This window comes from Psammomys obesus, unplaced genomic scaffold, assembly GCF_907164565.1.
Source record: "Psammomys obesus unplaced genomic scaffold, mPsaObe1.curated_primary_1811, whole genome shotgun sequence".
NCBI lineage: Eukaryota > Metazoa > Chordata > Mammalia > Rodentia > Muridae > Psammomys > Psammomys obesus.
Window position 1 is genome coordinate 6,362,179 of NW_026585742.1, and position 23,816 is coordinate 6,385,994.

A 23,816-nucleotide genomic window follows, 5' to 3' on the forward strand; every position below is an offset into this window, starting at 1 on the left:
AAGGCTGCTTCCCCCTCAGGGGGAGGTAATTAAAGAGCAGGCCAATCAGTTCATGTCAGAGACAGTCCCTGTACCTATTACAATGGAACCCACTTGAATAAGGGTGATTAAGGAAAGCCAGTGTCTAATAGTAACAGCATAATTATCAACTAAACCTAGACCATTCAGGAGGCACCTGGTGGTTTTGCTTTTAACATATGAGAGTGTATAATTCTTGAATGAAATGTTTTATTTCAGTATGTGGGTTATTTAGAGTTCTTCTTTGGTGCTGTCTTCACCTTTACTCCTTACCTCATGTTTTTTGTTACATTCAATATGTATGCAGTGAGCACATATAATGTGGGTGAGGTTGCAGTAATTTTAGGCCAGGTCTCTCCACTTATTGAACTTTCTTTGAAAGTGTTATGGGAAGTGTTATGGATAGGCTGTCACTACGTCAGTATAAATGCAAAGTAAGATGATTGTGTCGTGAAAATGCCCAAAAGTGTCACATTGAGCCTGGCTCCCATACTGCTGTCTTGGCAAAGGTGAGTTAACAACATGAGGTGGATCTGAAATGATGGCTGTTTTCAGCTCTGTAACAGTGAGGGCAGCACTCCCCACCACACAAGCAACCGTTGGCCCATGTAGTTCATCATACAGATTCAGTTTTTGTTTTTTTTTTTCTCAAGGGTGGATTGAGTTGGTATAGTGTAAACTTTGATTTATTAAAGTTTGAACTGCAAGGCGCTAGAACGTTTTGAGTGTCAGTGAATGCTGCCTTTTCCTCCCAGGATCAGGGGTTGGTTTTACTGATCTCGTGGAGCACACACATGCACGGGAGGATCAGGCCCCACCTGCGAACTATTTGCTTCTTAGTCCAAACTTTGCTCTTTACTTTCCTCCATTTGAATGCTAAGCTGCATTTCTGCCTATTGTAAAAGTGCTTTTAAAAGTGTCACAGGTAAATCTAGACCGCTGTGGGTTTAACAAACAGCTGGCAGCAGGCAACTTTCTCAGTCACCTACCCTGCTGGTGACTCCAGACACACCGTGACACTCTCCTCGCTGAGAGTAAAGGTGTGACGCTGACTCCAGACTCCACCACAGGGGTTGAACAGCAGGTGCAAATACACCAGCACCACTTAGTTACGAAGAAGACACACACCAGGATGTGTGAATGATTGGTGTAGTGTCTTAAGGAATGTTCTATTGTATTTTTACCTATTTGACATCAAATCCAGCTTTCTTAGGTGGAGTGGAGCATGTTAGAAATTAAGCATAGCACCCCTAGCTCTGAATTTCTTAACTATGCTGTTAAAAATGGCATGGAAGAGAGAATTTAATCAAACTTTGAGCAAGCCCCAGGACTGAACGCAGCACATGAGGATCACTCTCCCTGTGCTGCGCAGTAACAGGGATGAGAACCGTGAATATGGAGTGGCCCGTCACCATCTTAGGTGGTTGTGTAGACTGGCTCCTAGGGGCTCTGAGTCCATATTGTGATAACGGCAGAACCGAAGGAACCACAATCCTGTAGAACCACGAATGCCAAGCTACCCCAGTGAATGCTCTTACAAGACCCTATGCTGTCTTTTCTTGTTAACTGGATCATGTCAATAGTATGCTATACTCCTATGTCTTGGGTTGAATAAGATGCAGTTCCCTGTCTAGAAAAGTGAACACCTAGGGTGGAAGTGTTGGCAAGAATTAGCAAGGAATCAATGTATGCATGAAACATGTTGTTTTAGTCAGCTGGATATCTTCTGCATATTTTACCATACCCCAGTGCCATTTATGCCATTTCTCAATGCTTTCTCAATGTGAACCTTTTAAACAGAAGTCTATATTATCTCTGCAATGGGAAGCCAGTACAGTGTTACTTGCCATAAATAAACAGCAGTTCTACACATAAATAATACACCTAGAAAAACATCCCTGTGCGTGTGTGCATGCGTGCATGTGTGTGGTTTATGAATGAGTTCATGTCTGTGCAGGGGTGGTTGACTAGGCTAGGTGGTCAACGACAGTCAGGGATCCTCCTGTCTCCTCTTGCCCATCGCTGGAATTGCAGTTATGTGCATTCATGCTTTTTGCTTGGGTCCTGGAGAGCCAAATTCAGGTCCTCATGCTAATGAACAAGTGCTTTACCCACTGAGCCTCCAAACCTCCAACCCAGCACGTTTCTAAATTTTCTTTAAGTTTATACTGATTCTTTGTTAGTTTCACATGATGACCTTAGTCTCATTCATCTCCCCATCCTTTCTTATCCACCCTCTGCTCTTGCAACTTACCTTTCCCACAAAAAACCAAACCAAACCAAAACAGCAAGGACAAAATCTTGCCATGGAAGATGTGGTGTGTCACACAGTATAGCCATTTGTCAGCACATCTTTAGTGGCAACTGTTCCTTGCAAAGAGTCATTGGTCTTGGTTGGAGGCCTCTGGCTTCTGCTGTATCATCAGTACTAGATTCTCACAGGTTTTCCTCTTGTTGATCCTGTTCTTGCCCCGTGTCTTCAAGATTCTTCAGCTTTGGGTCATTTGTTCTAGCAGTTCATAGATGGATTAGGCCAACTCAGAGCCCTGGATCTGGGCCTGGGTAGAAGCTGAGTTGGGCAAGCTGTGGGTTCTCCTGAGCCTGTGCCACCAGGACCAGCTCTACTGTGCTGTTCAGGTGATGGGCAGGGCCAGCTCCCCTACTCTCATGCCCTCAGAGCAGACTTTCCTGTGCCCATGCAACTAGGACCAGCTCTACTGTGCTGCCCAGGCAAGGTGTAGGGCTCAATCTTTGGAGTGCTGTAGCCATCAAAGGGCAGGGCCAGCTCTCCCACTTTCATGACCTCAGACTGGCTCACCCATATTCCAGGCCTGAGCATCAGCTTTATTGCTCTGCTCAGGTGAGGGGTGCAGCCTGCACAAGTCAAATTCTTAAGTATAAGTGTGGCTGGAGTAATGCTGATATTTCCCTCTTTAACCTCAGTTTTCATTTGGAGAGAACATGACATCCATGTGCTGGATTGATGTGTTGATCTCTGAGTGTTCTCAGTCTACACTATCAATAGAAACTGTCACTTCATGATTGCTAGGCTCTTAGGTGACTTTAAATGTCTATGATCTATTTTTGTATTCATCCTTTCCTCAGGAAAGCGCTCTGAATAAAGTAGTTTGTGTTTTACCTGAATATTCCAGAATCACAGTTCATATTCTCCCTGTTTCATGTGGGTGTCTTTAGTGGCTTACTTTCTGGTTAGTCATTGGCACATACTGTGTAAAATGACTTTCCACAACTGCCAAAGATTTCACACATGTTTATCTTTTATTCTTTTTCCCAAGACAAGAGTTTCTCTATGTAGTCTTAGCTATCCTAGAACTTGTTTTGTAGACCAGGCTGGCCCAGAACTTGTAGAGATCTGCCTGTCTTAGCCTCTTGAGTGTTTAGATTAAAGGTGTGTGCAACCACTGCCTGGGATGTTTATCTTATCACATAGCAGCCTCCTAAGCATGTATAAGCTGGGCAGAGTTTAGTTCAAGTGTCTGTGCTAGCGGCCTTTACCATGCAATTGGCACACAATTCTGGGCTTTCTGTGTTTCCAATAGAATTTGGAGTATATTGTTTCTATCTCTCATCTTGAGCAGGCTTTTTTACAAGTGCAGACTTGAGCAGGTGTACATATACACACACAAGCACACAGACACACTCACATACTCCTATGAGGCCAGGCATTGAAAATAGTTTGCTGAGTCACCAGTACAGATATATTGCTGCAAAGGTCCTTGCTTCTCCTCACATCTGATCTGAAATTCACACTCTGAAACACTCCAAACTCAGCCTTTAAGCGCTGACATGAACGATTCTCTCCTGATGTTGTATGCTGAATTCAGTCAGCAAAGACGTGTGAAATCACGATCAGGCTGTGTGTGTCTCGTGTGTATGAACTGTTGTGTATTTAAAGTATGTAAGGACAGTGAATGAGATTTGGGTTTAGACTTTAGTTCCATCTCCAGTTCATCATGGGTGTCCTAATATGCCCAAATATGAAGCAGTCTAAACTTCAAAGCATTTCTCTTCTAAACACTTCAGATGAAAGCTCTTCACCAGAACTTTGCTTGAGACTGGGGTAGGAGATAGGAGAACAGCTTGCTTTAGCAATGATGACTTGCTTCCTAGTTCTTCGTGCCAGGGAAACACTGAGCAAAGTGTGCCAGATCCCCAGAGGATGCTACCTCTTGAGGAGGATGTTTTTCCTACTTTTTCTCTATTTTATTTTTAATTATGTGCATGTGTGCATGTTTGTGCGTGGGTATGTGTGCACGAGCGTAGGTACCCACAGAGGCCAGAGGCATCAGATCCACTGGATCTAGAGCTATAGGAGTTGTGAACTCCCTGACATGGGTCTTGAAACTGAACTTGGATCCTCTACAAGCATGTAAGAACTCTTAATCACTGACCTAATTTTGGAGAGATGATCTTGCAGAGAACTCAGTGATGCTTTTTCACTTTTCTTGCCTATTGATAATTTTTCAGTGTGCTGTTGATTTCTGTCAACCTGATACTAAGAAAACCAACAATTGCTTGTTTCTCTCTTCTTCTCTGTGTAGCAATTTTGTACCCATAGCTTGGTTGGCACGGTAGCTGGGGATTTTGAGACTGCCTGTGCTGATGCTGAGCTGGGTACCAGTGTGGCAGAACCCTATCTAGGCTATGTTTGTGCATACTTATCCTACACCTATGCATACACACCAAAAAGAAAAAAAATGGAAGGGGGGGGGAGAGGAAGAGAGGGAGAAAAGAAAGGAAAAATGGTAGCAGGGAAGGAGGGAGCAGATTTGTTTGGCTCATAGTTTGGAGTTTCAAAGGCGTGGCACTGGCAGTGGCCCAGTCTGGAGGCAGTGTTCTTGCTGGGCAGTTGTGAGACAATGCATAGCCTCACACAGCAAGAGACTGACTGCATATCCAGGTCTGCCTTCCTTCTCTAAATAAGATATTGGGTTCATTCGTGAGGCTCTACCCTATTTCAGTATAGTACTTTCCCAAGGCCCAGCCTGGCCTGTCACCTGCTCAGGTAGCTTGTTTCATGCCTGTGCAGAGGTATCTCGTGATGAAAGAGGTTAAATTTTTCTACAGATTCTGGCGGCAAACCAAGATCACAGGACAGTGACTGTCATTCTGAGGCTGACGCTGAAGCAGACAGCTGCAACATGTCGATTTCCCCAAAGCATGCATGATGTCAATCCCCTGCAGTTTAGTCCCCATCACTGTGCTCCCACTTGAGATGAAGAAGCCTGAAATCATGCCAATGCTACCTGGATAAGAAAACATGCCCAATCCAGGCCTCTGCCTGCAGCTCCAGGCCTCTCACGAGAAGGCCTTCCTCACTGTCCACGTGGCTCCTGCCTTCCTCTCCTGCTCAGCACTGCCTGTTCCTTTCATGGCCTTGCCCAGCCACACCAGAGTTAGCTGACCACGTCCTTTGTGAAACTGTCCCTGTAGGTGGAGGCCACCCCTCAGATGTGCCTCCATCATGCCAGAGCTGTGTCCCATGCCTGGTAAAGGGCGTGCCCACTCACTATGGTCCTCACAGCTGTGCGCACAGCCCTGCCCCCGTTCCTTACCGTTCCTTACAGAGCAGTGTTGCCACTTCTCTAGGAGGCCCTGCCTCCTCTGCTGTGATCCTGTCTGCCTGTCTCAGAGGTTCTGGTTCTTGGCAGGAAGAGTCCAGAAATATAAGTGGTTGGTACTTTATCCTGGCTAACTGTGTTGCATAAGTGTGGTGTGTGATATGGGTGTGATCTGTGTGTGTGGCGTGTGTGGTGTGTGGTGTGTGTGTATGTAGTATGTGTAGTGTGTATGGGGTGATGGTGGGGGTGGGAGTGTGTGTGTGTGTGTGTGTGTGTGTGTGTGTGTGTGTGTGCCCACTGGGAGCCTTGATTATGCATTGGTGTTTGAGGGAAATTGTTTCATACAATGTCCTTAGTCGTAAGAGGACTATTAAGAAAGAGGGAGCTGACGGGAGAAAGGGAGGGCAGTAACTGGAGGAAAGGATATACTATCCAACCACCTTGATATGCACGAATGTGTCATTGTGACCTCATATGTCAACTAATGTATATTTATTAAAGGTGAAAAACAATTAGGACCTGTCTGTCAATGCATAGGAAGTACAGTATTGACAGGGAATTAATCTGGAAAATGTGGTAGGAGAAAATTATTCCAAACCAGATAAAGTGATGTGACTGAGATTGTCATGATCTTGGTTATTACCAACCACTAAATAAAGAAAAATAAAAGAGGATATTTACCTGGATTTTGAATTTGTCTTGTTGCCTAAGGGCTAAGCTGCCCTGTGCTACAGAGGAATTCAGAAAGGCTAGTGTCAGCTCAGTGAGGCTGGACTTTGGTTTAGACTGCAGTTAGCTGACGTTGTCTGGGAAATCCACTGTTTGCAAGCGTTAGAGGCAAATTCTCTGCAGACCAGTCTCACACTGAACTTTCCTTTCCTTCCTACAGCCAGCTCACACCAAGGATAGTCTCCCTGACAGGCCACCCCTGGGGTCCTAAATTCACCACAATATGACAGCAGCAGGGACCTCAGAGATTTCTGAGTGTGAGGCTTAGAGTCACCTTATTCTGTGTGTTAGTGGTGAGAAGTACTTTTCGATCAAAGATGAGTAACAGATTATGTACAAAAATGTAATACTTTTAACATGATATTTAATAAACAGAATAGCGTTCAGGATATGTAAAGAACATTTGAAAATAAAATATATAAGCAATTATCCAACAGCAGTGATGAAATACATCCAATAATTTTACTAGCATTCAAACCTACCAAGTAGAAAAAATACAGACTGTCACAATTATAATTTGATAGTATGTATCAAATTTTTCCAGGTATGAAAAAAATACATTCTCTTGTGGTCAGAGTGTGAAATAATTCAGTCACTTTTGCAGACATTTGTTTCAGTGAGAAATGAGCAGGTCTTTAGCCTTGGTATCCCTTGGCTCCCAGTGAGACATGCACTACAGCATTGCTGACACTCATGAGAAATGGATGGCAGCCAGGGTCCTGGCCAGGCAGAAGTTGCTAAGCAAACCAGGCACGCACAGCAATCCACAGCCTCTTCCATGGGCATAAGGAATGAGCCAGAACTGGTTTATCCATGATGCACTGAAAAACAATGCCCTCTCCCCACTGTCTCTGGGGAGCTGGGGAGGAAAGAAAAGGAAAAAAAAAATGAAAGAGAAGGGAGGTTTCATATATATAAATTCTCTTTATGGTTCTACCCTTCAAACGCTGTTGGAAGCGACCCTCAATGAGCAGCAGCATTTCCTAACTGAACAGCCCCTCGCTGTGTGTGAAGCTTTCCAGTTCATTTCCAATCCACTGAGTTCATTTTTCACAGTGCGGCTCATAACCTGTGAAACTGAGGTCAAGACTCAAAGATAGTTTGAAAGTTACTGCTCAGAGTTGCTTGTGCCTGTGGGCTAACTGGATGGGGTAGGAGACAGGAAGGAAACTCCCAGCTAATGTCAGCAGTGGTGGTTCCTGTGAGAGGTGGTTTCAGAACCTTACGCTTGATCCTTAATAACCATTTTTGTGTTTGTTTGCTTGATTTACAAGGCGCTTTTACAATTAAACATTTAAAATTTCATTTTAGGAGAGTAAGCAATCACCAGGTGAGGTGGCACGAGCCTGTAATCCCAGGACCCAGGGAGGCAGAGGCAGGATGATCTCTTGAGTTCAAGGCCAGCCTAGTCTATAAAGTGAGTCCAGGCCAGCCAGGGCTACACAGAGAAACCCTGTCTCATAAAAAAAGAAGTGAGAGAAAGAGGAGGATGAGGAGGGGGGAGAGAGAGGGAGAGAGAGAAAATTTTGAAAGTCAAGAGCTTACTAGAACGGAGGAGTTGGTCAGATGGACTTAAAACCCAGTGTTTTAGTTCAAGCACATAGCTATATGTTAAGCAGCAGGTATTCTGGCCAACTCCCTTGTTTTTGTGTTTAGGGACACATGAGCACATGCTTGTGGTAAGGTAGGGTCAAGCCTAAGGTACCCCTCAAAATGCTACTACAAACCTAGATGTGCTCAGCCATGCTGTGAGACCTTCGCTTCTCATCTACAAGTCATGACAGATGAAAATACCAACAGGAACATGACACAAATTAGAGTCCTCCAGTTTTCTGTTGGCAGCATGAAGGCAGCACCCTGACAAAGACAGGAGCTTGCCTGTAGAGGGTCTTCGGGTGGGGAGCATAGCTGCAGAGGGTGGGGTCACTGTTCCACGGGCCATATGCACTGTGGACAGCAGCCAGCACCACCACGCTGCTCTTAGCTGCAGTCAGTTAATTCTTGTGATTTACTTTCCCATCTTTCTACCCTGAGGGGAATTTATTAAATTACATCTTAATGATCCAATAATTGATGCTTACAAGGGGTTCTCAGGAGAGACAGACCCTTTACGTCTAAATAAGAAATTAGCCCTCGTTGGCACAGAGCTGGCTCACGTCTCGTGCTAGTTATCAAACAAGTAAATAGTGATATCCATAAAGAAGATCTTCATTTTTTATTTCCCTTTTTGTTTTGTGTCTTAGATGAATAATTTCATGTTTAAATACCCATATAAAAGTCTCTTTAAATGTTTTGAAAACAAAGAATTTATAGCAAGACACACAAACTTTTTCTGAAAGCACACATAAGAATCATCTTTAATATTGTAGTTATTGCTGAAGCAAATTACTATAACAAATTTGATTTCTTAAATTCTGAAATGGTATGGAAGAAAGAAAAGGATATATTGGAAACAATTTTAATAAAAGGAAGCTGGTAAATGAGTATTATTACAGATGGAAGGGAAAGTCTGGATGAAAGTGAGGGGTTATTTTCTGGTTTCTTCCATGGTCTCCATTGTAGTCTGTGAATGAGAAAAGAAGGGTGTGGCTGATTCCAGCAGTGAGGCCATTCCTATATTAGCTTTCTAGTCCTCAAGGACAGAGCACTGTGGTAAGGAATATGAAGTTGAGTAAGCAGTTTGTGTTCAAATTGACAGCTATTAGCCTGAATTTGGGGAGGTGTGATGGCTTTACCATAATAATTCAGGGCAAGGTAACCCTATCCACTTAGACCCAGAAGGAAATTGAAGTAAACAATTAAGGTTTGCAGTAATTGAGGATTTGAACAATACTTAATTCTACTGTGTAGTTTTGCCTGCTTTGTATTTTGTAGCTAGTAGTTTTGGTAAGATAGCGTTAAAATACATTGTGGAAGGTATGATGAACAAACAACCAAACAACCAAACGTCCCTCCCTCAGAACTTCTTACCTGAGGCAGCATTTCCTCCCAATGGCAGCCTCCTGCAACTGCACCTGCAATTTTCCTTCATCCAGTGTGACCAGCTGTACCCTGCTTCTGCACTCCACCTCCTGCAAGGGCACCTGGTCTTTCAGTTGTGTAAGGGATATTTATGTTTCTTGAGTGCTCGAGACTTGGAAGGAAATAACAGCTTATTTCATTTTATGAAACACTCAAGTGTTACAGTGTCCCATTGGTAAGATGAGATCTTGGCTTCTTTTTTACCCTAGAATATTATTGCATTTTCCCACTGCTAGCACTTTTGAAAGAGGGCTTGACTAACTGCAGGATTTATCCCCCACAGCATCTGCTGGCATTGCTGTCTCCCAGCGGAAAGTGCGGCAGATCAGCGACCCCATTCAGCAGATTCTACTCCAGCTGCACAAAGTCATCTTCATCACACAGGTCGGTGCCCATAGGGTTTCACTTCTGCCACAGGCCAGAGCTAACAGTGCTGAAAACATACAGCCTTGCAGGACTTTCAATTACAGAGAACTCTTAATTGTTTTCATCTTAATTCTTTTCAACACGGGACGTCTTTGTAGGGACACTTTGGCCTAGAAGTAAATCTGTCCAGTTTTCTCCATGGTTTCTGCCTGTGGTCTCTATCCTAAAACAGACTCCCACACAAATGCCTTTTTAATGTCAGGGATGCAAGAAGAGACAGAACTGGGTTGCTTTTTCTACAAGCAATGTTATCATAGGAATGAGGGGAATGGGACCTGTATCCTTTCATCTGCTTTGAGAACAGAACCTCTCAAGGATAGGAAAGCCACTCCCATAAAACCCAGGACTATTAAAACTCTCTGTTTATGAATCTGAGTCATAGTTCGTCAGAAGCTCAGGGCTCAAGCCTGGCTGTTGGTTGTGGGCACGCTTCAGCATAGCGTTGAACCACTGGGTAGTGCACCTAAGCCACGCTCTAACTACTAATAACACGTTTTATTTTTTTTTAAATAAAAGAAGTGTAGATATTTGGATAAGAAAGTGCGTACTTTGAAGTTCAAGATAGTGCCATACAATGATGTTGTGCATCCCTTCACTCGTTTGTCTTATGATCAAAAAGCATCTGTTCACGTGATTCAAGTGACAAATACTGTTCTAGGCACTGAGAGGCATAATCGCCTTGTGATAGTTATTCTTGATTTGCAACTCGAAGAGCATCAGAATTACTATGAGAGAAATGTCTGTGAGGGACTATCTAGGTTGAGTTAGTTGATGTAGGAAGACAGACCCCAAATGTGGATATCATGGGCCGGAGGCCTGGACTTAGGTAAAGGAGAAAGGGAGCTGGATACGAGCATTCATCCAATGTGGCCAGCTGTGTTCTGCTTCTGCCACTGTACCTTCCCAGCTGCGACAGTGTAAGCCAAAATACATTCTCGCTTCTTGCCCCCACCTTCTGTTGCTTTTGTCAGATTGTTTGTTTGTTTGTCTAAGCAACAAGGTAAATAACTAGCCCCATGTCCTGATCACCTGGAGCCTAAGAGCCACCACGGGAGCCGTTGGAGCCGGTTGTACCAAGTCTAGTTGTACATCCACGGGTGTAGAAAAGTAATGCAGGCATGTGCACCAGCTGCCTCCTGGTAAGACAAATGCGCACTCAGGCTTCGTCTGTCATCGTAGACCCCATCTTGGGAGACCTGACCAAAAACGTTGATTCCTATAAGCTAGGGACAGTTTAAGACTGTAGGAATCACTGCTGGTTTATAAGGTTTCACTGGTGATTTATAATCAGCGTCTAGCTTTTCTGGAAAGCCCACATATTCTTTTCCCCGGTAGATGGTCACTGTGATAAATGGATGCACATTTTGCTGGGAAGAGTGCAGAAAAGAAAATATGGAGAGTTCCTGTTGTAATAGTCCAGGGTTCCTTACCCAGGGATTCCAGCTTCCCTGTTATCCCCGGGGCCTCTGGCTGAGCCCTGTGTTGAGTCAGGTCTGATGAATACTGTTGGAGGCAGACAGAGCCCCTTCACTGAGGCAGCGGCAACTCAGGCCAGAGTGTTGTCTATAAGCGCTGTTGTTCTTTTCTGCTGTTACAACAACAAAGAAAAGCATGCACCAATACAACTATCAGCCTCCATTCTGGGAACACCTGACTAGTTGCTTCCGCCGAAGCTTGCTGAAGCCAAGGCTCTGTCAGCACAGGCTTGCCGTTCTTTGTGGTAAGTGCCCTAGCTGGTCACTGGCGATCTAGTTCTATCACTCTGCTTCCGTTGTCAGATGCACTGGGCTCCTGTATCCCTCAGGCTCTCTCAGCCAGCACAGAACAACTTCACAGCTTGGATGGGTGCAGGGCTCCTGTTGCACTGTCCAGAGCTGTCCTGAAAGAAAGGACTACCTTCTGGAGGTCCCTGGTTGGCGTCAGCCGGGGAGGGGTGTGCAGGCCACAGATCCACAGATAGTAAATTACCCAGACCACCCCACCATTCCCACTTCTCTGCACCTCTGAAAATTCCCTCCTCTGTGGACTCTCGGATTTTAATTTTACCCCATGCAACATGAGCAGTTAGTCTGCATTGCCACCTGCACGAACCAGAGCCTTCAATGCAGAATCTTGAGTGAGCTTGCACACCTGCGGGCTTGGTGTGACTCAGGGTCCTCTCTCTCCCTCCCCACAGAACAGCCTTAGAATATACTTCTCACACTTTCTGACGTGGTTCTGCTTTGTGCTGCAGTCTGTGGCTTTGGCCACGTAAACCCCTTGCTCCTGAGCCCTGTGGCTCAATTCCCATGAACTGTATGGAGGTCTGGTGGGTTATAGAGTGGAACCTCATCCCCATGGGTCTTGTGAGGAGTGTGCGTGCTTTTTCACTCCCGGAGAGCTTCTCATCCAATTTTCTGGCAGGGAGAGGTTTGTTTCCTGAGAACAGAGTAACAAGTTGTGTTCAATGAAAATAACAGCTGAAAGTGGCGTGCGTTTTAGAGTCCCAGCTTCATCGGGATTCAGCAAAATGCCCCAGGTTTATGTTTTGGGGTCCAATTCAGTACCCTTAGTGTTAAGACATTGTATCCAAGAAGAGGTCAAATATGAGAGTAGAGACTTCCACCCCAGGCTCAGGTTTGCTGAGGTGCTACGCTGGAAAAACTTGAAGCGTGCTCTTGGAGACGCGTCAGCCACTTCCCCTAAGGTCCCTGTTGAAGGCTGCTGAGAGTCAGCAGTCCAGGGCGGCATGCTGAGAAATACCCTCTACTGGACCAGGCATGCCACTGGGGATTGAAATACCTGGCATGCCACCTACACATGGTGCCACCTACTGTGACCGGGGTTAAGCAATTCTACCTGGGGTCCAGCAGGTACTGACAACTGTTTGCTGGTGGAGTCAAGCAATGCCAGAGCATTCTGGACCCAGAAGGACAAGCTCTGCCCTCCTCCAGGGTCTGTTAGCAGACTGTACCTACAGAATGTAGTATCTACAGAATGTAGTATCTACAGAATGTAGTATCTGGCCATTGAGCTCTGTTGCTCTGATGTCCTAGCAGGACAATCAGGATGGACTGATGGGCACTGACCACTACCTTAAAGTGGGGACCAAGCAGGCAAGGCCACTAGCTTCTTTGAGACTGGCCAGCCTCTGGGCTCTCCTTGTTTCCCCTCTTGTCATTTTCCCCTACTTTGGGGAATCATATGCTTGAAGATGAGTCTTATCTGTCAGTTTTGCCCCAAATCTAGTGTTCTTCTCAGTCTTCTCAGTCAGCTGCTCTTCTGGACCCAAGCATCTAAGATTGATTATTTTCCCCACTATTTTCTGCTGTCAGCTGGTCTCTGTAACCACACAGAACTTTTTAACCTATGAAATGGAAGAGTGTGAGGGAATGCAAGCAAACATCGGGAGAGAACTTGATTAATGAATATGCACGTCGCCTACCAGATCAGACAGTAAATATGTCATATTGCATGTCCATTTGTGCGCCAGCAAAGAGTTGGGGAAAATACTCCTTAATGCTATCCATAGCTGTGAATAGCTCTTTAGTTACCCTAACGGTTGATCACTAATTTGAGAAATTTAGCATAACTTCTGTATGTAAACTCCTGTGTGGTAAATACATTCTTTAATGGATGAATGCTCTTTCTTTATTGGCTTCTATGCATTTTAAAGCGAGGATGAAACTCCTGTACATGTGTTATTACTCACTTAAACAGCTGGTGTGCTAGATGGTTTTTGTGTTTTTTGGCCAGTGGCATGCATTCATTCCATGCTGCCAGTTCAGACATAACGACTGTAGTTTTCCCAAATGCACTTTAAGAACAGTTTCAACTTCATGTTATTGACACAACAAGAAAAGGTTCCCCTCTGGGAACTTTGCAGTACTCAATACAGCAAGTGCCATCACAGGAAGGAGACCTCATGTTGGTGCGCTTGCTGCATGGAAGGCCAAGCTGTACAAAGGAAGCTTCTTCAAAGTACTATTGACCTGAGAAACAGGGCAGCTCCCCTCCGCCTCACTGTCCTTGTGAGGAATGGAGGGGATTGACAGAGAAACTCGCTTGTTTCTGCTCAGTTTCCACAGAGATACACAGAAAAGCTCACCCAGTGGCCACAGTTCTGTAAGTCAGGGCATTAAATCCTCCTTCTTACCTTGATTGCACATCTGTTTCCACTGACATGGAAGCGCAGCCTTAAGGCTGGCATGCGAAAAAGGCAGTGAGTGGTTTATTTCCGGTACTGGGAACCAGTGTTCCATCGAGTAGAGGGTGTGTGATACTCATATGTTACTTCATAGTTATTGCGTAGGGAAGACCTGAGAGCTGAAGAAATTAGATATCCTTTAATTTCCATTTGGTTAAATAGATGCTTTGAAGTCTTCATCTAAGAACTTAAAAACTTTGGAGACACATCTATCTCCAAGCAAAGAGAGGAGGTCTGGGGAGGACCCATAGTGTTGCCCATCACTGGGGTTACCAACAGCCAATATTGACCCCCTGGCTTGGCTCTCACACTGTGTTATGCAGCAGCATACAGCAGTCAGTGCAAGCACTGGGCCCCCTGAGTACTCATGGCTAGGATGTCAGAGAGTCCACAGAATACAGAAGATCATAGTAACAGCATGACTGTATTTCTCATAGCAACTTTGCTTTTAGGGACAAATGTTAGATTTTTATTTCTTTAAATGGTAATCTTAGAATGTTTGATTTTAACATTTATGGAAAAGAGTTCTTATGCAGTAAAATGTCAAAATAAAATAAGGTGCTATTTTTGGTCCACTGTTTAATCAATGGAGCCCTGAAAATTGCTGGTGCCTTGCTAATGTACAACTAGGGAGAGAATCTGGGGTTTTGGAAAGAATCTATATCAATGCAAATTTGAGAAAACATGCTGGCCTTATTTTTGTTGTTATTGTTTCTCATTTTATTACTTTGTGTGGTACAATAAAAGCCAGTTTGATGTATGAATTGAAGAAAATATGATCTTTTCTAGAATCAGTTTCTTCATCAGGAAAATGGGCGCTCTTGTAGGCTGTGTGTGCCTGGGATGTAATTAATGACATGGGAATGTTTATAAGCTGTGAGGAATAAGGCAGTGGCGAGCTAGTGGTGTTGGCTAAGGGATAGGCTGAAGCAGAAGACTTAAGTACACCACGGAAGGACAGTGTGTGAGGAATCTTTTCACCACCTAGAAATCGAACCTGCTGTGCAAGTTTACTGTGAGAGAGATACATGAGCAAACATGAGCATAAAGGAGTGATCACAGCACCCAGCATGCATGAGCCCAGGGTTTTGGTTCTATTTTTATATAGATTATGTATACTTCATCTACAGTTGAACAGTCATGATTCTGGGTAAAGCTTTCAATTATCACCAAAAGCTGTGTTAATGGTGTTTATCCCAGCGAGACACAGTAGCTTGCTCCCACAGTCTATGTCTGGATCTTCAGTTGTCTGGATATGAGCTCTTACACATTGAATTCAGCAGCAATAGATGAACCTCCGAGTCACTCAGAGGCTATGGGCCCACTGGCGATCCACACCTTTAAAGTGCCTTTTTAGCAAGCAGGGTGCCAACCTTTCCCTTTCAGGGACTTGCTGCAGCAGCCAAGTGGGGAGGCTGCTAGGTGGACCTAGACCACCACTGCCCTCTGCTGTTTGGTTTAGGGAGGTGGCGCCTTTGGGTGTGAAGCAATAGAACTGTTGCTCCAGGCTGCAGCTCCATCCTCTCAAGGTTCACCCCCCTCCCGTGGCTAGAGACTAATGCGGAAAACTGTCTCCTTCACCTTCCATGTTCTCTCCTTTAGTCCATGTGAAGGGAAAGAATAATTGTGACTTTTGAGGACTTTGACTCATCCTACTACCCTCAAGGTGGCACACATCATTTTTATCGGCCCCAAATAGTCATGAGATATCAACCTTGAAAACTCCTAGGCAGTGAAGCAGGGCTGGCACATGATTTTCTCTGCAGTGTTCCTGCCTGTTTTGGTCAGCATTTGCTCTGAGTTTATAAGTTTTTGTTTCTTTTTAATTGGGAACATTCATTTTATTCCCCCTATATACCATTTCCCCCTTTATCTCTTCCTTTTAATGTTTATCTATTTAAAAAAAGTTTATCAAGACTGAGTCCCCTGATAATCCTGATTATTATTATTCTTTTGTGTTGATCTTCTTCCAGACTTTACCTCACCCTCTGTTCCATCAGAACTCTGATTCCCTGTATAAATCCTGCCAGCAAAGCACTGCAAATGGGGTGGTTATTTAAAACCCTCCTCTTTTCTAAGATTCTGCATTGACTGCCTCTGTCTTTCTGAAATGCATACCATCCTAGCCAGGTCATAATGTATGTTAACCCATGCTGCTTTCTTCCTGCTAATACTGACCCCTAGGATTTGGTTTCCATCCAGCTGAAGAACTGTTATAGGCAGACATCTGTGTATGAACTTACAAGTTTTTGTATCTCCTGGGTCAAAGTGGTAAATCCTTGTGAAGGCTGTGGCTGCAGCACTTGGCATGGTTCTCACATACCACAGGCACTCACACGTGAGTGGCATGGACCTTCCTTGTCCAGGCTGTTCCTCACAAAATGTATGTGTGCATAGCTCTTAGGTGCAGAGTTGTATCAGTAAGTGTAACCATGACAAGGTAAATGGAGGCAGAGCCATCCTTGTGTACAGAGGATGAAAACTGTGGCATATAATTTGCTAACTCAGATTCTTTCTCAGTCTTGTTGAGAATACATTGTTGCCTTGGCCCCTGGAAATGTTTTCTGTAGGAGAGGATGAAGTGTGGAGAAGTTGGTTGTAATGGCTGTCTTCTTGCTTTCTGAAGCTCCCTCCGGCTCTGCACCATGATCTGAAGAGAAGGGTTGTAGAGAGATTTAAGAAGTCTCTGTTCAGCCGACAGAGTAACCCATGCAACCTGAAGTCTGAAATCAAGAAGGTACGTGATTTCCACACAGGGACTTGTCCAGGGGAGACCTCCTCCTCCCAACTCAGCTCACTGAATTCTGCTCACTGTCCAAGGGTACTGCTTAGCACACCAAATGGGTATTTAACTTCTGACTTCTCATCCTTATTTCCGGGGCTGTTATTTTCAGACAACTGGTACAGCTCTTTCCTTATCACTACACATTTTCCTAAGAATAAATGTCTTTAATTTAAAAATATGTATATTACAGCCTGCCTTTGAAGAGTCTGTTTCAGTACTTTTGAGAATGCTCTTCAGTGAGCCCCTAAATTGCATTTCCTGTCTGGAACAGTCAGCTGACCCTGTGAGGCCTTGATTTTAATCATCTATGGGGGCGGAATGAACTCGTCCTTCCCAACTACAACACTCTGTAGCTGTTTCACCTTTGGGTACAACAAGTTTCTGTTCACACATACAGAGGCTAAATTGTTATGCCAAATGGGAAGAAAACTGAAATAGGAAGTCTGCTTTTCCTGGGAGTCCTATAAACCTGCTGTCCTACCCCTGAAGGTCCCTGGCTTAGAAAAGTCTAGCTACTGTGATGGACATAGTTTGGTCCCTCCAATGTCTTTAACTCCTCCTCTTTAGTGTCCTCATCTGCTTAAACATTGGTACTATGTTGTCCATAAACTCTTCCTCTTGGGTTTTTTTGCCATTAAGCACAAATTTACTAATCCTGGAGATATGTGTTAGGCTCTTTGATTAAAAAAAGAGAAAAAGAAAAAAAAAAAGAGAAAGAGAAAACGGCAAGTGCCTTTCTCTGTCTTGCTGGAGCAGAGCCATAGCAATGTCTGCTGTCTGGATTTGGTATCATCTATCTATCTATCTATCTATCTATCTATCTATCTATCTATGGATATGGATATGGATATGGATATGGATATGGATATAGATATAGATATAGATGATATAGATATAGATATAGATATAGATATAGATATAGATATAGATATAGATATAGATATAGATATAGATATAGATATAGATATAGATATAGATAAGGGGCAGCTGCAGGCAGGTAAACAAAGCATGATCTCAGCCTTTGGAGACAGGAGAATGAGCTGCCCTTCACGTGCTACCCAGGTAAACATGGAGATGATGGAGATGAAGCAGCTATACAGGAGGCCTCACACTTACCAACAGTCTCGTAAATACCAAGAAGAATGTTTTTAAGCATCATAATCTCATGTTTCCCACAAAAGATTACAAGATGCTTAGCTTTTATGGTCTTAGTAAAGTGATACCAAGAATAAGCCAACTTACATACAAATTCATCTTAACAGAAATCCTGGTTTTTATAGATGAAAGGTTCTACCTGAAAGGGGTGTTCAGAGGCTCCTTCACCTGCCAGCCAGTGGTTTTCTGCTCCTGCCTGACCTGCAAGTCCTCCTCAGTCTTTCTCATGCAGGCTTCCTCTGTGTTTTGTTCCTCCTAGACAGCAAAGCGATGTTCATTTGTGAAATCATCCCTCCAAAGCCCCCTCCCCCGGCTGTCCTTGGCTCCCTTCCTCCCTTCTGGAGAGCACCTCTAACCAGGGTTCAGGCCTGAGCATAAAAGCAGGATTGGTGGGGGAGTGGAGGAGTCTGGGGAGCTCAAGTGAGAGGGTTACTGAGTCAGGCTGGGCGACCCATCTGCATCAAGCCTATCAAAGCGCCAAATTAAGAATGAAAAGCATGGAAAGGAGACTTAGCCATTGGGGCCACATGGGGGTCCCATGGCTTTTCCAGGCCCCAAGCGGTCTTCAGGATCCTGAGGGGAAGGCAGTGTTTAAATATAAGCAAGGTCTATGCATCAGTGCCTGGCTCTAATCTTTCTTTCAAGATGGTCTGCGAAGTTGTCTGAACTATGGAATCTCTCTCCAGGGGACTTTTATTTTTCCTCTGGCACCAAGCTTTAGCCTTTTCCTTCTCCCAGCATGAGATTCCTAGGGAAATTTTCAATTCCTTGTGGTCCCTTGCTTCACAGTCTGATAGACCAGGTTTCTTCATTTCGGCTGGAGTAACTTAGGGGCACCAAAGCCAACTGAATAATCACACAGTGTCCGTTAAACCTGGGAAAAGGGAGAAGGAAGATGGAAGGATTAGTTCAAGTCAGTGTTTTAAACGGCACTGCCAGTGAGAGTAAATTCATAACAAATATCTTCTTTCAAAAATATCCTCACCAAAAAATACTCTAGAAACTAATCAAGAAGCATTCAACTCCACATTTCCCCTGTTTCTGAGGAGATGCAGTCGATTGGTCCAGGGCAGAGATCTCACAAGCTTGGATTGGGCTTTTTTGGGATATAGGCAGTATAGCACTGCTGGGGACTCCTGCTGATGTGTCTAAAGGACTGAGAGCCATGTTGAGGCTGTCCCTGAAGCATCACTAAGAATACAGCCATAGCCTGACAACAGCATAAAATTCAGGAGGCAATAATGACACTAAAGCGAAAAGATCACTCTGGTTAGCATCAGAACGTGCAATGGAACCCATTCTTAGTTTTAAAACATGTTTCTAAAGGGAATCAATCATTTTTCTTCCTTTCTACTTTAATTTCTGTCTCGGGGTAAACTAATTGCTGATGAAGGGACATTTTGTTTTATAGATGAATTTCAGCTGGCACTGTAGGTTTACAGTCCAGGACAAGAAAGGATGGAGATACCACAGAGAGGAGGCACCTGACAGTGTATGCCACTTGATGCAGAACACAGTCCTCCAAAAGCTTGCAGCTGCATCTGATCAAGCTTCTAAATGTAAAGTCAGCAAACTATAGCTCAAGCCAATCTGGCCTGCTGTTTACTTTTGTAAATAAAGCTTTATTTACATAACCCAATGCATTCATTTCCATCTGGACTATCGCTACTTTATCATTCAAAAAATAAAAATAAAAACTGAGTAGCAGAGTCAGAAACACTATGTCCTTCAAGCTGGAAATATTTACTGTCTGACTCCATAGAACTGCTTGCCAGTCTCCTCTCTGGATCTTGCAGCAAATACAGGGATAAGGACAGATGATAAACATCACAGTTGCCAGGTCCCGAGTTCCTACAACTCTCACTGCTACCAAAACAACCAGGAGAAAGATTGATGGAGCAGGCAGTATTATGAAAATACAGGCTTGGGATAAATGAGACTACATGCCTCACAGGAATACATTTTCTAATTTTTTTCAAAGGGATACTCACCCATGTGGACATGCATGGGTGTTATGGGGCAAGAAATAGAACAGTCCCATGCTTACAGTTCTTTGTTCTTCCATGGATGTTCCTCAAAGGGCTGAGGCTTGTTCTAACTCTTCATAGAAAAACATATGTGTATGTCTTTAGGGCTGACCATAAGGTACTAGAAAAATAATGTTGTGCTCTTTGCTGGGAAGACTATTTCTCCTGCTTTCACGGTTCCTTAGCTGCCTGTCGTTCTTTACCTAGAGTTGAGGTCTCACGAGCTTGCAGCCCTTTTTATCTTACCATGTCTATTGGTATCAGCGTTGTTCAGCACATGTTTAGTCAGCCATGATGGTTTGACTTCATGACACTTCCAAAAGGCACAGTCTCGCAGTGAGCCCCTGATCCTCTGCCCCTTACAATCGCTCTGCTCCGTCTTCTGTGATATCCCCTGAGCCTGGCATGCAGGAGGTGAAGATGTACTATCTGGGACTGGACTCTACAGCTACACATTTGAATTGGCTGTGGTTTTTCTGTGATGGACTGCAAATAGAAGTTTCTTAGGTGTGGAGCGAGAACTAGACTTACCTCTGGGTTTAGGACAGATGTTTAGAATGTAATTAGGGATTGTGCTGGTTTGTTAAACTGGCAGTTGTAGGTCTCCATTCATTCTTTGAGTTGGCGGTTTTGTTAAATGGTTTATGACTCTTCAGTGATCATTGTCAGCCCAGATACAATTTTTTTTTAAATTTATGATTCCTTGTGACTTCTTCATATATCCTTACTGTTATTTCACCCTTCTCCCTCCTTTTATATTTATACCTCTTCCCTTCCCTAATTCAGCCTCACTGTTTTTCTTTCTCCCTTGAGATCACTCATACCCTGCTATTCTCCTCTCTATTGCTCCTCCTCCCTGACAATTGTCTCTTTTCATTTATCCGTATTCTGTAGTGATTACAGGTTTATATACTCAGATCTGAAGATTTGGAGTTAGAAGCTCAAATGAGAGAGAACATGTGATGTTTGTTTTCCTGGGTCTCTAGGTTACCTCACTCAATATGATCTTTTCTAGTTCCATGTGCTTTAAATAATAATTTAATAAATACATATTTTTCAAGAACCATACTGAAACATTATGAAAAATAAATATATTGCACAGAATTTGTTATCCAGTTCCTGAAGGATATACATAGGAAGGGATACAGAAGAGGTACACATGAAACCATATTGGCCATTTGCAGTGGGGTGATAGGCACGTGGAGTTCAGTGTATTAACCCTACTTTTATAAGTCCTTGAAGGTTTGTGTACATGTCTGCATTTGCGCGTTTTTCTACGGGTACACATGTGTAGAGGAGTGATAGAAGGACAAGTTTGGGAGGTACCTGAGAGTTGCAGGGGCTCTCTTATCTCAGGGGAGGTGTGAAGGTGCCAGATAATCCTTGACCACCAAAGCCACCCTGCCTCACTGGCTTCTGGGACCTTTGCCTTGTGAATGCAAAAGAATGAATTCAGTGGACAAAGGCAGGGTGAGGGTCCTGGTTGGTTTTGTTTTGCTTTGTCAGTTTGACTTAGCTACAGTTCTATAAGAAAAGGAAGCCACAATTGAGAAGATGCCTCCATAAGATTGAGCTATAAGCAAGCCTGTGGAGAATTTTCTTAGTTAGTGATTGATGTGGGAGAGCCTAGCCATCCTGAGTAGTGTCATCCCTGGGCAGGTGGTCCTAGGTGCACAAGAAAGCAGGCTGAATAAGCCATGAGGGGGGTTTCTGTTTCAGTTCCTGACTCCATGTTCCTTCCTTGAGCTTCTGCTCTGACTTCCTTAGATGATGGGCTATGAGTGTGAGCTGAGATAAATCCTTTCCTCCCTAAGGAGCTTTTGGTCATCGTGTTTACCACACGATGAAACCCCAACTAAGATAGTAAAGTTTAGAAAGGGGTTTATTGTAAGATAGGTGAGAGCCAAAGAGAAAGAACGCCTATAGCTAGAGCATGTCACAGTGAAAAGCATTGGCAATGAGATGTTTAGGGACTTCTTATGATTTGTCGTATGATATGGGTGAAGCAAGGAGGTAAGCTGCTCAGTTCAGCTGGCCTCCCATGAGGTGTTCCTATGCCAGCTGTGCATCCTTAAGTCTGCTTACACACTCATGTTTAGCTTCCAGGGGGCTGTGCAAAAGAAAGATAACAAGACAGACAAAAAATGAAGTCTGTATCCCCACGTCTGACCATTCCCCCTCTCAAGAGGTAACCTTAGCCGCTCTTGGGAATCAGGATGATTTAACTGGCTTCTTCAATTGTTCTGGATCATCAGGTGTGGTAGCCCTACAGTGGGCCTATCCAGGGAACTCCAAAATGCATGGATAGTTGCATTTGCATAGCAGCGGTGAATCAAGGAAAGGAAGTGATTCACTGGCCCCCAGAGAGCCAGTGAGGGGGAAAGGGCAAAAGGAAGAGAAGAGTTCTGGAGGCCTGTGAACACAGGAGCCATTCATCCCCTGAGAGTAGGCATTGATTTATACAGCAGCCTCAGACAGAAAACCAGGACCTGGCTCCTCTCTTACTTTTCCCTGAGTGGCTTGTCTTTAAAAAGCTGCTACTGGGACAAAAGCCATGGAAGATACAGGGGGAGCTGGCACACGTGCTCAGTGTGCATCAGCACAGAGAGGAACTGGGAGGGGAAAGGCATTCTGCAGCTCCACCTGAGGGTAGCATCTGGTGAAGCCAGAGAGATCTGTCCCCCTCCATGTAAGCAGGGCACCCAAGTCCCTTAGAAACCACGTTGACAGAAACTGTTTGTAACCTAGAGAACAGGGGGCACAGAAAATAAAAACATATTACAGAACTCAGAAGGTGATGGCATCAGAACTTTTTCCTCAGCCTGTCCCTGTCGCAGAACCTGGAAGTGAAGGCAAGCGTCGGGGCACCTGGAACACGATGAATCTTCCCAGTGGTAGTCTTCCCTGTGGTGGTCACTTGCTGGCGTATGCAAACAGGATCCGACTTTGGGTTGCCAACATTCTGTGCATCTCCCAGACTTGGCATTGGGCTGCTATGGATCTATGTTGGCTTCCAAGGTTCAGCTGTTTTAAAGTGCTAGTTATCCTGGCAGCTATGGCCCTCTTTACCTAGGCATGAAGCCAGCTAATGTCCAATGGTGCAGGCATACCATTCAGGCACACATTTGACTTCTAGCTGTGGAGCACTGCAAGCCAGGGGAAAAAAAGAAAATATTTAGTCAGATTTCCCCAGGCCATGATCCATACTTTTGAAAAAGATTATTTCCTAGCTCACAGATGGGAGGGAGGATGAATGAACACTTGTTAGAGGCAGGAACAGTTAAAGCTGTGGGCCTCAGGCAGCATTCTCTGAAACCTAACTAAGCTCACTGGCTTTGGTACCCCAGCCTGGGATATAGGGGATGGTGGGAAGGAAGAATGAAAGACACAAGGGCTTCCCCCAACTCCCAACTAACTTAAGGTCATGGGGAAAATGAAAGGGTGGTGAATGAAAGCAAGAAAAGGAAGGAAGGAAGGAAGAAAGAAAGAAAGAAAGAAAGAAAGAAAGAAAGAAAGAAAGAGAAAGGAAGGAAGGAAGGAAGGAAGGAAGGAAGGAAGGAAGGAGACATATGAACAAGCAGAGGTTGTCGATAGGGCAAGGCTGAAGCAAGAGGCAGGATGGCACATGGTTCCCATGCTCATCTTTCCTGATCCCCAGTCTAGGAACCAGTAAAACACAGAGGAAAACCAGTGGTGGCAGCAGGGATGGTCCCTGGGAGTAACAGAGGCATTCTCACCTCAAGTGAGCATACCTCAGGAGTGGGGACCCTGGACAGTCAATGGCCACCAGTGAGCTTGTCTTGTGCACTTGAAAAATGAATTTCACAGACAAGGGGAAGGTGAGTTTCAGACTGTAGGTTCTATCATAGGCAAAAGCGAAGAGTAAG

General features: G+C 44.3%; 1 protein-coding gene across 1 annotated transcript in view; it reads left to right on the forward strand.

The window, feature by feature from the left end:
- Nek10 (NIMA related kinase 10) overlaps window positions 1-23,816 on the forward strand; it is a 187,847-nt gene that overhangs the window by 151,400 nt on the left and 12,631 nt on the right. The window contains exons 31-32 of the mRNA XM_055599067.1: window positions 9,634-9,734; window positions 16,589-16,699. Of these exons, the coding sequence (XP_055455042.1) occupies window positions 9,634-9,734; window positions 16,589-16,699 (212 nt within the window). The remainder of the gene's footprint in view (window positions 1-9,633; window positions 9,735-16,588; window positions 16,700-23,816) is intronic.